Source organism: Aptenodytes forsteri, unplaced genomic scaffold, assembly GCF_000699145.1.
Source record: "Aptenodytes forsteri isolate BGI_AS27 unplaced genomic scaffold, ASM69914v1 Scaffold54, whole genome shotgun sequence".
NCBI classification, from domain to species: domain Eukaryota; kingdom Metazoa; phylum Chordata; class Aves; order Sphenisciformes; family Spheniscidae; genus Aptenodytes; species Aptenodytes forsteri.
In genome coordinates, this window is record NW_008796044.1 from 16210778 (window position 1) to 16228561 (window position 17784).

General features: G+C 40.6%; 2 protein-coding genes across 2 annotated transcripts in view; both read right to left on the minus strand.

Annotated features, from left to right (window-relative positions):
• Window positions 1–5971, minus strand: part of TXNDC15 (thioredoxin domain containing 15) — a 9880-nt gene extending 3909 nt beyond the window's left edge. The window contains exons 1-2 of the mRNA XM_009286074.1: window positions 5922–5971; window positions 193–346 (exon numbers count right to left, since the gene is read on the minus strand). Coding sequence (XP_009284349.1) covers window positions 193–346; window positions 5922–5971 — 204 coding nt within the window. The remainder of the gene's footprint in view (window positions 1–192; window positions 347–5921) is intronic.
• On the minus strand, window positions 4679–9374 carry CUNH5orf24 (chromosome unknown C5orf24 homolog). Its single transcript, XM_009285918.1, has 2 exons — window positions 8948–9374; window positions 4679–7074 (listed from the first exon to the last, which is right to left on the minus strand). The coding sequence occupies exons 1-2, from the start codon at window positions 9372–9374 to the stop codon at window positions 7034–7036; spliced, it is 468 nt and encodes a 155-aa protein (XP_009284193.1). The 3' UTR covers window positions 4679–7033.
• Window positions 9375–17784: the final 8410 nt, after the last annotated feature.

Sequence of the window (17784 nt, forward strand, 5' to 3'; positions counted from 1 at the left end):
TCGCCGCAGCCGCTTGGTCTGCGAGCTCCGAAAACACAGTCCCGCGTTCGTGGCCCTGAACTGAGGGGACGGAGATCTGCTGGAGCTCAGGGAGCGGTGCGAGACGGCAGACAGAACGCAGCTCAGGTCCCAGTCGCTGCCACTCTTAAATACAAGCAGTGGGGGTGTTTTTTTTTAACCAAGTTCTCTCACGTCAGCCCGGCTGAACCCCCCCCCGTCCGGCAGCGACGCAGCTTCGCAGCCCCGGGCCAAGTCCGCCGCCGCTTCCACGGCGCGGTGTAACGGGACGCGCTGCAGGGGCGAAGTTTCGGTCTGCTGACGCTGCTGGAGGTCGGCAGGCTTTTCACTGTTGATTTAAATTAGTTCAGGTCGAAAATTCCTGCAACGAGGGAAATGCCATCCTGAGGCCTCGACAGGATGTCAGGACTGAAGGGTAATTGAGAGGCCACACAAACGCACCCGGTAATGCGTTCCAAAAGCGTGTTTTGTTATAACCCAGCGTCGCAGACCCTCGGGGCCTGCTGCGACCAGGGCTGCCCCGCAGCCACGTCTGCCTGCTGAAGGATTTGCCTGCTTCCACCCGCTGCAGAGAAGCACAGATTCGGTTTGCGATGTGTTTGCACGTGAAAAACTAAACTTTAACCTACAGCCGGGCTGGGGTAAGGGTAAAAGCCCGTGAACTAGAGGCGTATTTTTTAAAGCTAAAAAGAAAACATGAGCGCTTGTCCATCAGCATACACCGAAGCTCCCAGGGTGAAAGGTGAGATAAATATTTCTTTAGTAAGAATTTCTTTCTAGGAAATAATATTCCTCCTGTCACAGAATTGGTTCTTGCTTTCAGTTTAGTAGTGAAGCTTGAGGACTATTGGGGGCATTTTGAAAACGAACGTAGTACTTCAAGTGCCAATACCCCGTTTTTTTACCGTGTTTCTTCAAACTGCCAGCACCGCACAATGAGATTTTGCCAAAACTCTGCATCTATCAAGAAGTGAGCGAGAATTATGAACTACAAGAGTATGAACCATACACACACACACTGGAAAAAAGGAAAACGCTGTACATGCATATAAATAAAGACAGGTGTCAGCTTTATTACAGAAATGGGATTTTTGTCTTTGTTTTGCTAGGGGACACTTCTCCAACTGTCCTTTCTCACAGCACACATTTTCTTGCTTGGAAATTTTTTTCTTTCAGAGTCCAATTTGCATAAGCATTAATGTTGAGGACATAAAAGTCTAAAGAGATAAAACATGAGGTTTGCACATAGAGAGAAAATATTTAATTAGACCAGCTGATACAGAAGAAGCAAGCAAGCTTGAAAGCAAAAGCACATAAGGATTCCAAGCCGGTGCAGACTAGTCAGGAAAAAGCTACCCCATTCCCAATTGTCCTTCTTTGAGTTTGGACAAAGCGGCATTTTCAACTTGAAAACAGTTTTCCTTCTCCTGGCCAAGGACTGCACGTGGTTCCCAGCTCTCGGCTCTGTGCCATCAGAGTCTTGCGTCTCGCCCACTGCAGCCCTGGATGGTGTCAGATCTCAAAACACGGGTGACGATATTCCAAACCTTTAAAATAACAGATAGCTTTCTGGCGGCATGCCGCCATCTGAGACACTTCTGTGGATTTCCTACTATAACACAAATCAAAAGGCTTGTGCAAAATTGCATTTTTTATGGTGACTATAAGTAATCTATTAACAGAACACAAATGAACTCCCAAGAATTATTGATAGTCAGGCTTTATCATATCTAATTCACAACAAATGTACTATCCCAGTGCTTACTTACGTATTGCAGAGAAGGCACATTTCTTAACGATGCTTGCCAGTTCTGTTGCAAAACTCTTTTCAGTGGCTTACATTTTCCTGATTTTTAATGCCAAATGTCTCATTTTCAGGAAAAAATCTAGTAAAAAAAATACATTGTTTTGAATCTATTCAAAAATCTTGGATGCATTAGAAAAGCTCTCTTTGTTAGGGAAGGAGCTGAAATTTAGCAAAGAGGAAGATTTGCAAAACATGAGTCTTTCGTTGCACCCATGAATAAACACCAAAACTCGGTGGTAATTTGTGCATCTTGCATTTCAGCCGCTGAACTTCTCCCCTCCCCAGATTTCAGTCACACTGGGCAAGCTCCTTCACAGCAATAGAAGGAGCAAAAGAGGACACGGACTGGGACAAAGAGGCCGTGCCAGGACCTTCACAAAGACCGAGGTTTCCACTCCTGCATAATCCTGACACATCCTCACAGCTACGGCATTCTGTGTATTCAATAGCGCAAAGATGAGGTAGAAGAAAATATGGCCGGTGTTCAAGTCAGGAGCACAGGCTGAGGTCGCACAGGCAACTTTAACCTACACCTGTATTTGGGATGTGTGACACTGTGATCTTTGTTTTCTCGACATGGCTGCAGTTGAATATTTTTATTTAAAAATATGACCGCTTGGAGCAGCAAACACACATTTTAGTATTACACATATCTCAAAGGCCTACCCTAATCAAACTTGCACTAATTGTTACTGTGATATTTTTTCACTAATTAGAACAAGCTTTTGTGGTATGAAAAAAAACAACATGAAAGCCAAGAAGACTTATCTGCCTCAGATCATTTAAACAACACTTAAGAATTCCACAACATTTTTCAGCTTCAAAGTAGTTAAAAGTTGTTAACTAATGATTCCTTCCAGCAACCCCGCAAGATAAGCAAATATTTTTACCGTGTTTTCACCAATGGGGAAAAAGGAGACATTGCCATCCCTAGGCCATGCAGGGAACCTGGGCGAGAGCCAGCTCCAGAACGCAGTAGCTTTTGGGCTGCCAATTCTGTATGGTCAGGCCACACCTCTCTCTCAAATGTTAAACAATAAACACAGAGCCACAGGCAGAACCCGGATAAAAATAGCATGCAATGCAAGGCAGCGAGTCAGTTCTTTACTTTTAGGCATTCCAGCTTTAAATGATTAACTGTCAAGAACAACCTTCATTTGTCTTGGTCCAAAGCCACACTCTGTTGAGCCGGCATATTTAACAGGTACAATACCACTAATTCACACTGTACTATTCGTGCTACTTTAAGAGATCACACCGAGGAGGCACAAAAGCATAAAAATGCCAGTCCAGCCCCAAAGCAAGCCTTGGTGTCTCATCATACACATAAATGAAATTATGAAAAGATACAACCATCTTAAAGACTCCTTGAAGATGGCCAGCTTGCATAGCTGACACCCCAACACTGCTAGTCTGTCAGCATGAATAAATCATAAACTGGTCCTGTCATCAGAAACTGCACCTGGCCTCACACACCAACTGTGTGTTGAGGGAACAGATTGCGTTGCAACTTTCATCGTTCAGTTCATTACATGGCAGAGAACACAACAGCCATGGAAGCAGTCAAGCAGCTTCCAACACAGCTGAAAAGCCCGTATTCCCGTATGATATAATTTATGACTGACTTGGTATCTAATACTTAAGATTTCATTACAACAAAGAAAATAATCCATTTTGCTCAAGGAATCACATCCAGGAACTGATTTTTAGACCAGGATGTAGCAGACTGTAGTTGAACTCTGTTCTGAACATATCCAGTCACCTCGAAAGCCAAATACTTAGAATGACCAGAATGGCCAACAAAAGAGGCATCAGATGTCTTTTTCAGGTAAAAGCAACTTAAAAGTCTGCAAAATAACTGTAACTGACATTTAAAACACTTCAACCCTAGGTGTATTCAGGGCCTTTGGAAGTACATGGAAGAGAAAACAGAGGGTGTCGGAGAGCGAGGGGAGGATGCAGACCTAGCAGTCTAGATTGCAGCTTCTGGTAGGTAGGACTGCCCGCCTTCCCCCAAAGTTATTGAAAAACTTCAGTAGAGGTGGGGGGGGAAAGAGAGGTTGGGTGGTATGCAGAGCACATCTTACCAACAAAGATAAATTGGAATATTGCTAGAATACAGGGATAAATACATCTTATTCATCACAGAATAATGACCACCATTCCATGAAAAGTTTAGTTTGAGTACTCTCAAATTGATTTCCATGTGTAACAGAGGAAAAAAAAAGTTAGCAGCTTACTATTTATATGTACATAGCTGTAACTCCTTTCCTCCCCTCTTCTCATATTTGAGTGAAAGGATAAGACAATCAAGTTACTGTAACAGCATTTTCAAGTCATTAAAACATAAGTAACATTCCTGTATTTTCTGATACCTTGCAATTCATACAGGCTTTCTGCCTTAATTCAAATATACAGGACTTGCCTGTAACAAGCAATACACATCTCACGCTGAAATTCAGAAAGCAAAGTATACTGAAAGAGCAGGCTTATTTATTCAATTTAAAAATCACACAATACAGCGGCCTCCCAACTCTCACAAATCCTCTGTGCATTTTGAAGTCCACCCAGGCATGAACACACTCAGTCTATTGTAGCCAGATTCAATTACACTTCAGGGAGGCAAGGGACAAACCCAACAAGCTGCCGGATTTTAAGTGAAATCTGTACAAGGTGTACCAAAACATTTTGGTGCCAGTTTGAGTCGCTTAACTGTGACCGAGACACCAGGAGAACAAACAGCATTTCTATTCACAAGAGAGAAGGGCTAAGGCTATTGGCCTGGTAACGCTGTCAATAGGCATCTTCAGCCAGAATTTAAAAGATACTAAAAAAAGCCCAGAGAAAAATTCGTTAGGTTTTAAAGTATTAACTTTATTAATAAATATACATCCATATGATGATGTAAATACAGATCATGAACACTACTCCATTCCCATACACATAATTGCACACGAGTAGCTCAAGTTCATGGACATAAAAACATACACAGTATCTAATCAGGCTTTTTACAGCAGAGGACGGGGTGCTGATACTAGTTATTTAACAGATTACTGTTTCCCCCAAAGTAAACCTGTGGAAAAGCAAATGATGAAAGATTAAAGTATCAGAAAGTGGTTCAAACTTCAGAATACAGATTTATCTATTTGGGAAAAAAAAAAAAATCACAAGGAGAAAGGTCTAGTCTCTACTAAAGTCATAAAAATATTTAAGCAGTGTTAAAATATATGCATTAAAATAGAGAAGAATAAACTTCTTTTGTGGTCAGAAATGAAGTCTGAAGTTCAAAGTATTTATGATTGTTATCAACTTTTAACGGTCAACTCTAAGAATAACGTGAAACATTATTATACATATAACAAAGAATAGCAGAGTCACAGCTAATGAAACCATCGGACAAATGACTTCACATTGCTCTGCCTTTTAAAGCTCTTCAAAAATGGGGGAGGGAGTTAAATTCTCATCTGAATTACTCTGTGTATTGTAGTTCCAAGTAATTCTTTTCACAGACACATCACTTTTCACTGACAAGGCTTGGTTTTGTCCTGACTGAACTCTTAAGATCTTTCAGACAAAATGAAAATATATTCATTCAGAACAGAGATCTTTAATGGCTCTTGATACATAGTTATTTTGACTAGTTTAAACAAAATCTAAGATATAAAGAACATTGCTTTAATGACAAAGCTAACTGCTGATTTTAAAAATACTATCTTTGATATCAAAGTTAGCCACTTCTGATGGTATCTGATTTTTTTCTGCCAAAATATGGTGCTAGCATCTTGAATATGTCCAGTGCATGCAAGACTTGTAGCAAAATTATTTGGTTTTAAAGTTTAAGTAAATTTAATCAGAAACTGAATAGTAGTTACTGTATGTATATTAAACAGTGAACTTGGATAGCATCATTAAGGAATAACAGCAAGCTAATACATTTCATTTATGTATAAATAAGATGTTAGAAACTTGATAATTAAAAGAAATTACTAAAAAACAAACTTGACATGTAGATCTTCTGAACAGTGTTAACACACAACAGTGATCCTAGCTTATGAATAGCTGAATTATGATATATAATATAAAATAAGCAATTTACCTTACAAGTAATGTTTTCATACTATGCGGGGAAAAGGCCAGTTTTCCCATTGCGGCTAATAGAGTTTAGGCATTAACATGCTGTTTCAGTGTTTGTCATGGAAAGGAAAGTGTTGAAAAAAGCACAATGTATTCTGCAGATTATACATAGGAAAAGCAGAATTATTTGAAAATTCCATTTCTAGTTCATCTTGAATCTCTAACTTCTTTTTTCTTCCCCTCACTGCACAGCACCAGTAAACTATAGTCAGATATAAAATAATCCAGAATTAGGAAATGCCCAGCAGTGCGCTTCTGGTCTCCTTGCTAAATCTAGAGTGCCAAGCAGCCCATTAGACTCTCTGAACACTTTCTACTTTATGCTCATCATTTCACAATTGACAACGTTAATTGTTTTTTACTGGGATTATATTCCATCTGATATAGTTAATAAACACTGTAATGAACAGAAATTGCTTAGATGATTTCATTATTTCATCAGCATACTTGAATACAAAATTCATTATACTAGCAGAACAGCAATACATCTGCATTATCTCCTGACACACAGCACAGCACCATTGAGTAGATGCACGAGTGAGAAATGGAACAGGAGCAAACAGGATAAACAGGAGGAGGTAAGAAGTGGAGTTTCTCCAAGGTACAGTGGTGACATGCAACACGTTCCTTGCCAGCGAGGTGTGACACTCCTGCAGTTACTACGTTCAGCTGAAGAGGACTGCTTTCCCAGCTGAGTTCAGAAAAGAACTTAAAGCAGACTTTTGTTGAAAAATCATCTGATTAAAAACCGCCAATACAACACAGATCCTGAGGGTGAATTAACTCACGTTAGCATTTTGCATGTGTCAGAAGTTACATCGTTCTGAGAAAGATTGCTAAATTTCAGACTTGCGAGTTTGTTGAGGAACAGAACGTGTAACTGGATTTCATAGCTTCAGCATGAAGAAACTATTTTTTAGTAGCAGTTTAGCTGCCATTAGTTCATCTATCGACTAAGGAGCCATCCAGTATAGTTGAGGTGCATTGTCTTAGTTGCCAGTGCATACACAGTTCCCCCAAAACAATTCAACACACCTATTGTAAAGTACAGCATAAAGTCCAGCTCAATATGTGTTAGGCATCACTGGAACACCTGAAGGCTTGCTGCTTTTTTCCTGATAAAAAAGGTATGAAACATGACATCTGTTTCTTAAGTGGTCATCACTGAAATCAAGAGTTCTCATCTAAATGACAGCAGGCCAGAATAGCATTTATGTAAACAAAAATTATCAGCATCATTACTCATTCAGCACAAGCTCAATTAACCCAAATTTTTCTGTTCCCACAAATTTGCAAACTCTATATATTCTCCCCGCCCCCCTGATATTTGAAGCTACAAATTTATCATAACGTCATATTATACGTGAAACAACTCAAACGTAAACTTTCTTCCAGATGGTGGGGGGGAAGCTTTAACTGCAGTAAAATAAATTTAGAACAAACAATATGCAACATTGAGGACTGATGTTTTTGAAGTCTAGATTAAAGTATTTTACACACACACTCACACACTCTCTCACATTAAAAAAAAAATTTAAACACAGCCAGTTGAAAACTGAACATTTCTTTTGGAAGGAGGGAAGGTTTTAGTTTGAGTCAAGAAAGGTATTTATAGCTAACCAACAACATTTTTTTTCAGCTTGCATGCATAGATGAATTACTTTATATCTGGGGTCTAGCAGTGCAGTAAACTGCATCCTGTTTGCATCAACTATACAGTTTGCTTTTATAAATCATGAAAATGGTGTCCTTTGGTAGATATATAAGCTCCCATAACTTAAATATAGTGTAAGTGTCAAACAACGAAATAACTGTATTTCCAGGAATACTGGCAAAACTAAGTCTGAAAACTTGGCAACAGTGTCTATTTAAAAAGTTTAATTTGTAAACATTATAGATTTTTACTTTAAAAGCTATTAAACTGTCGCCACCTAAGCACAGATTTTAAAGGCAAAAAACAGTGTAAATAGCTATTTACAGATTTAAGAACATACTGTTTAATAACAACCAAGTGCGTAACTAGAATGAACAGTACTTAATTTCTTATAAAATATTTCAAAGAATTATTTGTGGTTTGGTATATATACTATTAGGCATTTCAAAATTACTCAGCAGAATCCTGTAACAGCATAACTAAAAGAACAGCTATCACCTAAAGGCAAATTAGCTTGTATTAATAAGGCGCTGTGAAGCTGTAACACGCTGTACAAATGCTCAGTTTTCTTTAATATTTTCAAAAATATTTTTGGAGCATTAGTTGAAATTGTCTTACTGCTACAACTCCAGAAACAAAAGCCACCTGAAATCAGCACTTTAAGAAAAAGGTTGAGTTTTTTTGTTTGTTTTTTAAGTATCTATTTGAGGTCTGTAGAAGCTCTTGCAGAAGTGGAAAATGTAGCTTGCTGCTTGCTTTATCAATTTTTCTTATCGAGTAAGAACTCATCTGGCTAAGTTCCTTATTGTGGGATAGGCCACATCATGAACCAACAGCCAGCTAATTCTGTCCTCCTTATTTCAGTTACTTAATGCATAACCACACAACTAGATTTACCAGAAATTGAACATAAAAATAGGGACATGGACATTACTTAAGTATTGACACCAAGGCATATGCATCACTTCAGACTTGCTTATAAATTATGATTTAAAACCAACACAGACCCCCTTAAACCAGTGCCTTCTCAACATTGCTTTAAAAGTTACTGAATTGCACCCGTGGGCTATGGCATTATTTGAATAAAAATAAAATCTAGAAATTCAGACTTAGGCAAACACTACAACAAAATGCAAGAAACATGCCAAAATTCAGAGTAAAGCGGATTAGTAAGGAGTTACTAATTCCCTCCTTTCATTCATTAGGCTGTTTCATTTTGCTACTAGTTTCACCAGCAGCATGTACTCCTCTGTTATGCACCATAGGATAGGGAAAAGCTGCACTGCCACAAGTATAATTTAGATTTGCAAGCCGTGATAGAGCTTTAATGCTACCTGGAGGTCTGCCTGGGCTGACTTTGTATCCTGCTGCTTTAGTTGTACCCAAGGGTCTGCCTGGACTTGTCTTAAATCCAGCTGCTTTGGTGGTCCCCAGGGGTCGACCTGTGCTGGTTCGGTACCCTGCTGATTTTGTGGTCCCTGATGGCCTTCCGCGTTTACCAGATCGGTTGAGGTTTTTCTTTTTCTTTAGTTCGTCTTTTGTCTCTATATTCCTGCCACTTGTGGTCTGCAAGTGCGATTCGTTCAACGCATCTTGTCTCTGGCATGCAATTGGTTTGTGGCTGACTGCGTGGCTGTATTTACTTTGCGGCGTGGCATACAAGTCAAACTGATCGGCAGATCTCACATTGTCTTCGTTAAGGCAAGAACTCTTGCCGGTCCCACAGAAAGCTGTATTGCTGCTGGCAACAGGGTGCATCATTTTCTAACAAAAATAAGAGAGACAAATATGTATCAATATGTAATAATACTGCAGTTCCACAAGCGAGAATCTTTCCAAAGCTACCTCTGTTTCTTCAAATTAGTCCAAACTACTTTGTCTATTTTCAGTAAACAGTATTGATGTCAGTAAATTACTTTTTTAAACGAAAACTTTTATTAATCTTTCACTTGAGGTTTTGAATGGTAACCTTTACACATAGTTAAAAATGACAATTTAAACTATGAATTATTCAGATAGGTATAATTAGGGAAGAAGTACATTAATGAACTGAACAAGAGCATTTCAGCAACCAAGATATACAATATCCGCTCACCCACCGCAATTTCAAAACCTTTCTAACTGAATCTCATCTAAATTCTAGCTGTTCTAGTTGCAAGATTAACCTACCACCTGTAAGCCAAGGAAAAATATGGTATCACTCTTGATTTAGTAGACGTAGGCTCCTAAAGATTTTTTTTGTTTAACTGCAGCAAATTAATAAAACACTAATCAGTTTTGTCATTTCTTGTCACAATTAGTGTGAAAGAAAGAAACAGGTAAGGCATTCAGCAAAGACAATGGTGCCATAGTTGGGGAAGCAGAGGTACAAAATGAATCTATTACAAATAAAAGAGGCTAGATTGCAGAAATGCCACTGCTGTCCTAGTTAGAAGAGCAGGTACAAATTGCTGATAACGCCAACTCTGAGGTAACAACTTTGGGAAGAACCAACACGACTCCTGTTACAGATGTGCACGTTGTCACACAACTTCAAATATTCTGAAAAACAAATGTGGCCCATCGAGGTCAACAGCTGTTTTATATAGCCTGCTCTTTTTGTTAGACAAAACCAACTTGAGCTGTGCTCAAGAAGTTTACTTCTTTAAACAAGAATCAGAGCCCTATCTTCAGGACGGCAGAAGGGTGACTCTCACCTGCATGTTACTGCAGCCTAACCCCGGTTCCAATGGACAAACTGACATCCAGCAGCTAGAAATCACATATGGTCACCATCATAATTACAAGCAACAATTTCTAAATAAATTGGTTATGCTTATATCCATCATATCAAATCTCTGCAGCATATGTACTGGGGCAGAATCACAACAATTAACAGTATTACTGGTATTCTAAAACTTTTTTAGTATTAATGCTTCTAAATACCAACTGCACAGATACTGCCTCAGATTTCTTAATAGTGGCGATACCGTAAGAAGCCAGCAAGCCACTCAAGGAGCAAGAGGATGATATTTTCACCCATTCAACTACATTGGTTCTACAACTTAAGTAAGCTGCAAATACTCAATTTAAGATAGTAATATTTAGCCATGCTGAAGACAAGATTACGCCAATCAATATTTGGCACATCAGAGTATTTCTGCGCCCTACAATCATGCTTAGGACACCAAATATTTCTTCCTGCAGTAAATTTCTCTAGTAGATGAGGTCTGGAAGACTTACTGTATTTTCCCTGCAGTAGCTCTGGAATATCACCTACAGCAACCCAATTTAAATTCTACCATTGATTACTGAATTTATTTGGCAGTTACGAATGTCTCCTCCTAGCCAGAGAGAAAGCATACGGCAGAGACGGTTTATTTACCCAGGAGTAAATCCCCGTGCCCTTTTCTTCTGATTACAATGGATACATTCCCTGCACCCAATTTACCTTGGCTTGTCAAATGTGCATTACAGTGTACGCCTTACTCTTGTGCAAATATATCAATATGGTTTTATGTCAAACAGTGAAATTATGATAGTAATATAGTTTAAATATTAGATGGTTCTAGCAGAGATTATCTGAGTGCTACAATTCTGGTGTGTTGAATGGGGTACAGTGGAACAAACGTGAAACCACTGTGATTGCAGGTGTTGACTAGCAAACAGAACAACTAAGAATGCTAAGCGCAGGCTTGCTAATTAAAGAACAAAGTAAGCAAGCTACAGGTCAAGAGACCAGACAGACTTTTCTGTGCAGCAATAAAAAAGAAGCTTAAGGTTTTCTACAATTAGCAGTCAAAAACTAAGAATAATTAGCAAGCCTGCGCTTAGCAAAGAACAAAGTAAGCAAGCTACAGGTTAAGAGACCAGACAGACTTTTCTGTGCAGCAATAAAAAAGAAGCTTAAGGTTTTCTACAATTAGCAGTCAAAAAAATGTTACCTTCCTTTAGCCCCACTAGAACAGGGCCCACAATATCACAAAAAATACCTGAGATTTGTCATGATACATAATTGCAAACATAAGGGTTCTGATAATGTACCTTTGCTGCCGAGAGAGTAAGCCCAGCGGCTCTGAAAGGCTATTCATCTGTTTGTTGATACACTAGAGGACACTTGGAGTGGTTAGCAGCATTCTTGTCTCGGTACTCACTTTAAACGCAGAAATACTGGCTTCAGCCCCAAAAAGCTGCTCCGAGCTCAACTGCCACAAAGAAGGATCTGTTCAGCTGCCCAGTATCCGAGGAATACATCAGACCAAGGAGAAGGCACTGAATAAAGTGAGGGCCCCTGGTATTTCTCAGGGGACCGACCACCGCTCAGACTCATTCCTGTCTATGTTACATTCTTATTCTCTGCTTTTTCTCCTTATTACAGTCAGGGGGATTTTTCCTACAGACACTATCCATCTTTCCTGGGGAGAACCACCATAGGTACTCTAGACAGTGAATAAATCCTGCTGTAACTGGCAAACATTGGAGCTTCATCACCATATGCATGTGTTTTGTGTCTACTGTAATATCCATGAGAGCTCTCGACAAACACTAACTTTATGTACAAAACCTGGCTGACGCTACTTTACCTTCCATCTGGCAACAGCCAGTATCACTGTAATTGATGAAAGAAGAAAGATGTGCAAGTCAGTAACTGTTTAAAATTTCTTACAAGAGGAGGAAGCTTAATAAAAAAAACCACAATCTTGGTGGAAGACTGCCAACAGGATTTTTTTTTAATGATTTCCCCCCCCGCCCCCCGCACTGTTTTTCATCAAACCGTGAAAATTTCAAGTAGTAGCCAAAGTTCGCATTCTGTTTTTTGATTTAAGACTTTTTCTTCTGAAAAGTTTTAAAAAGGAAATCTGTAATTGAGCTTAATTACCCTAACGTGGACATCTCCAGCATAATTTTACTTCGTTCACATTACAGCGGGGAATAAAAGAATGTAGTGAGTCTATCTGTAGAGTGGAAGCAGGTTTCTTGGCAGGGAGATACACAGTATAAACGAGAATTGATATAAAATGCAAAGCTATGCCAATTTAAAAATCACACTCTAGCTAAATTGTATAGCCAAACACACAAAACTTTGTGTGCAAGCACTCTTAAATAAAACAGGCCAGAAAAGTTTCCAACAAAATAGAACTTACTTGTTTTAAGCCTGTCAATAGATACCTAAAAGATATTTGCAACAGTTTATTTAAATCAGTTCTTAAACTGATTCAACTGACTGGTTGAATGTCTCTGTGTAAACAAATAGTTAAGATGAGGCATCGTAGTAAGAAAATTTAGTCGTATTTCAAAGAGATTTTTACTGGAAAGTGGCTGGGGGGGGTTTTTTTTATTTTTTCCTATCTGATAATTTATTTCTGTACAAATGCTGGGGAAGGGAGGAGACAACTGGATAAGCTAGCTTTGGGAAAAGAGAGACAGCATTAGAGCTTCCCGTGCAAAGGAGCACAGAAGCTTCACTGCTGCTAGAAATAAAGAAAGAAACAGGACCATCCATCTGGGACCCGCAAAGCTTTGCTGCAGGGGCATTTCTGGACATGGTAATGGCCCATCCTTTTACAGCACAGCTGCACTGCCACTCTCCTGAGTACCTGCAAAGTTAACCTGCTTTAGCACTAACGAGGCGAGTTTGAAGTTTTGTTTGACTCAGATGACAGCAAGGCTACTGATCGGTCAATACACAATGTATGAGGCTGTCATGAAGATTTTTTGTATTTCACAGTCAAGCTTGGTATCGTTTGCTTTCTTCTGCTGGAAGATGAAACAGAAACCATATTATAAGCAATACAGATGCAGCACGAAACTTAAGAAATTTCACCTAATCCCAGTGATATCACAGGTTTTGGACAGACAGAGAGAGTGCATCCTTGTATCCCTAAACACAGGTTAACATACCGCACAGTTCTAGCTTACAACTGCTAACACTTCTGTTAGCGGTATGGCCCATCTCTCGCTAGGCTTGAAACTATGCAGAAAATCCCCATTCATGTCTTGTTCACCACATGAAATTTTAAGATCAAAGCTACTCAAAACACATGACATAAAAACACCCTCCTGGGTTGTGACACGATGCTGTCTTTAGCTTTCAAACATCATGGCCTTTGCCTTCTTCGTGGGCAGAATTTAGCTGCCAGCATAGATACGATGAAAACTTTCACAAGCAGAGAAAGTATGCAAGCCCACCGGAACAGGCACTTGCTCATTAAATATTTTATACTGAGTACTGGACCTGTGACCCATTATCTGCATTAAGCAGAATAATCACTTCCAACATAAGAAGGCGGCAACTGCTCCGGTCTCACCCACCCCAGCCTGCTTTCTGTAACTACAGCCTGGTTAGCACCAGAACAGACCTGACTCAGCAAGTGCTTTTGACTTCTGGTAAAACACGCCTGAATCAGAGCAAAACTGAACAAAACTGGAAGCACATCTATATTACAGCTTTTCAAACGCCGAATACCAGGAAAGGTAAACTCCTATCACCAACAGGGACAATTTTGCTTTTAATGAGGGTTAGTATGTAAAAACCACTCATTTTTCCAAAGTTTTTCACCGCTGAGCTTGCAATAGTTTCAACAGTATTGACAGAGCTGTAGGAGGCTGCAGCAGTTTCATCATCATCCAACACACAGAAGGTATATGACATACTACTTAAAAACACATGCAGCTACAAGTATTATTTCTGCACTAGTACTCTGAACGTCACTTCTACCAATTAAAACGGCTGGAGTGGAGCACAGGACCAGCTCTGTTCAAGATCTCTGCATAAAGAACGCTCTATGCCATGTACAACAGCACAGGGGCTGCAGGCCCTGGGGAATACCAAAGGGCTCATTTTCTTTGCTGGGGGGAGTTTAAGCAGCAGCAGCAGCGATATTTTCCCTTTCAAGACTGCAACAGAAATACGGTATTGGTTCCGCTCTTCCCTCTTACGATAGCAGGTGTGAGAAATACTTTCATCACTCAGTTAAAAGAATGAATTACATCAATTTAAACGTTTTTCAAGTGTCCCTTTTATTGGTAGCTCATTTTCTACACGTTAACTCTTGCTAAAGTAGAGCCTGACCCAATTTTTAAAAACCTGTAACTGCTTGCTTTCACAATGTTGCACCTTACCTTGAGTATTCCCATAAATGTAAACATTTTAAAAATACTAAGTATGAAATCCTATAAGTGACACAACATACACTGTAACACCTGAACCTACATTTGAAATCTAATTTACTCCTGAAGCTAGATAACCAGTTTCTCCAAACTGTGCTTATGAAGCACTTTCCGCAGTTGATTGCATAATACGATTTTTCTCATCATTTGACACTAGGTAAAATACATGAAAAACAGCCAAAATGTGAGAAACAATTTCTTTACAGCAGTGACTCCCTAAAGCTACTACATGACAACATGAGACTGCAAATTGAAGAGACAACATAATTTTGAAAACAGTTTCTTTCTCAATTATTCTTAGTGCAAAAAGACTGCGAAATTAAGAGTTCCCCAAGCAATACAAAAACTTACAAGTACGGTCCTTCTCCCAGTGACTCAGGGTCATTTTCTTACATGACGGAAGTTAAGGGAAGAGTTATTTGGAGCAGATATACCCACCTCCTTCAAATTCCTCTTCCCCAGACGTGCCAGGCAGAGGGGGAGCCTTCCCTCGCAAAGGGGCTGCGACTCCTGCTCCTTAACAGAGAGCTGCAACCTGGGTGCATCTCTGTACCTCTGGGAGTTCAAGTCTTTTGACTCAGACACCGTTGGAGAAACAGTGCTCTCCAAAGCCTAAGCACCAGCTTTGTATTAAAGAGATCGGCGCTGCTCTCACAAAGATTAGATATTGTCAGGCATTAGCTAGGCTAAGTGTCAAGTAAACTGTGAACTTTTAGGGATCGTTCATGATTTGATTGCAAAACCAGGCAAACAAGTAATTGTTATGCTCTCTAACCTTAGAAAACAAGTCATATCTAAGGGCAGAGTTTCACTACATGCCAACATCAGCAAGAATTTCAGCTGACTTCTTCCCACCCCAAATTTAAGATCATATAACCATGTGATGATGAGAAACAGGGCACTTGAAAGGGTTAACACAGCTTCACAAAAATTAAGGAAGATCATGTCAATAATCTAATTAACTCTGCACTCCAGTTACACTGACACAATTGACAGTTGGTTTCATAATCAATAGAAACCACATTGAATCTGCATTTTTTCTGAATGGGACAGTTTTGCCCTTTCGTCTTCTCCCACATTCCTGCTCCTTGTGCCAACACTAACTATTGTGCAAGAGCAGGACAAATCAACACCAGGGATCTGACCCAGGTGAAAACTAACCCAACAAGCAAGAAAAAGCAACAGTTGGCTGGCACTGAGGCAAGAGAGGAACAGAAAGACACATTTCCATTAGAAGCACCGAGACAGACCGGTCCCAGGTCAGCCTAAGCCACGTTGCTCACTGGCTGCCACTGACCCACTCCCCCCCTGGCCCCAGTTACTTAAAAGCCTAAGCAGACCTCGGAAAGATGACTTTTCGACAACTTAATGGACTTAGAAGACCCGAATGAAGCGTATGACAAGTCCCAAACACAGCACAGGGAACAGAGGTTGGGGAAAAAAAAAACCACAGCTGGGGATGGGGCAGCACAGAATCAAGGCAGCCATCAGGCCAGACTGGCTTAGAGGAGTAAGGTTGTGAAACTGCACCCTGATTATTCTGTGGTTCTGTAATTACCAAACTTCAAGGCAATCCAAATATGCATATGAATGACGGAGCAGGTAGAGGTAGATCTTTATAAAGAAAGGATTATTAGTGTTTGTGAAATTGTCTATTCACCTCAAGGAGCTATTCCCAGGTAAACAGGAGCAGACCTCACCATAGCCTAGAACAACAGCTTCGAGGAGCTGGAGATGCTTATTCATCTCCGTGGGTGTTCTAGCCCACCCGCTCATCTCCCCAGGGAACAGACCTCGCTGTAGTCTAGAACAATAGCTCGGAGAGGTAAGAAGTGCTCATTCATCTCAGTGGGTGTTCTCACCTACCCTCTCCTCTTTCCCTAGCCTCCTCCCACAAAAGCATTTTGAAGCTTAAAAGGTGGATCAAACTTCTCCTTCCTGTTGTGCACTTCCATAGTGTTTCTCTGCGACAGGACTAGTGCAAAAGGCTCCGGACACCTGTCAACGCAGCCAAACACAGCACTGCAGCGTACTTATGCTAGACTGCGGAAAGACAAAGTCCACTTGTTGAATCTGTTCAACAATGGCCAATGGACAAACACGCGGGACTTTTTTTTAAGGTTGCATCTAAAACCTGAAGGATATGGATACAGACAAAAAAAAAAGTTGTAAGAGAAACTGTGGCATCTGAAGAGTGAAATAAACCATAATTTAAGAAATATATTAACTGAGTGTTCCTTCTACTTTTTCATTTTACAAAAATAAAACCACGGGGATTGAAATAACTGTTACTTTCTTTAGAGAGATATCCAGAGAAAAATGCATGCAAATTAAAGGTGCAACTATTCACTAATTAATTACCCCAGAAGGGCTATGCACAAATAAGGAGGTACTAAACTATCTGTAACTATCCACAAGAATATACGCTGTTCACATGTGTTATGCTAGAAGGCAAAGAGGCACAGAAGGAACACACCAGAGGCTATCCAGATACCCTGACATGCAGGTGAGCGAAGGCATACACTACTTAGGTATGTCAAGGAAACACATCCATGGACTGTATGCATGCATTAAGAGTCCACACGCTAATGGAAATATGTTCTAAGTAAAAAGCACTGCATATACACTATCCCCATGCACGAGAGCCGTGGGTGCTGAAGGGAATGAATAATTCCTGAGCACAGCGGAGAGGCCAGGCTGGGAAGTAGCAGGAGGCCCAGCTCCACCTAAAGAGGCCAAGGGCCAGCTGAGGGGACAAAGGGGCGGCGCAGCTCCCTCCTGCCCCGGCCCGCCGCCTCAGCTGCCAACACAGCCGGCGGGCACCGCACTTGGGGTCACGGGAGTGGTGGTGGGGGCTCGCCTCGCGTGTCACCCGTCTTGCGTGGGTGGCAAGAAACAGGGCCTGGCCCAAACCCCTCCTCGGCCCAGGGTGCGGCCTCCCCCCGCCCCGGCCCAGGGTACGGCCCGGTTCCCTCCCGCCCGGCCCGGGGGACAGCGGGACGGGGAGGCGATGGCGCAGCTC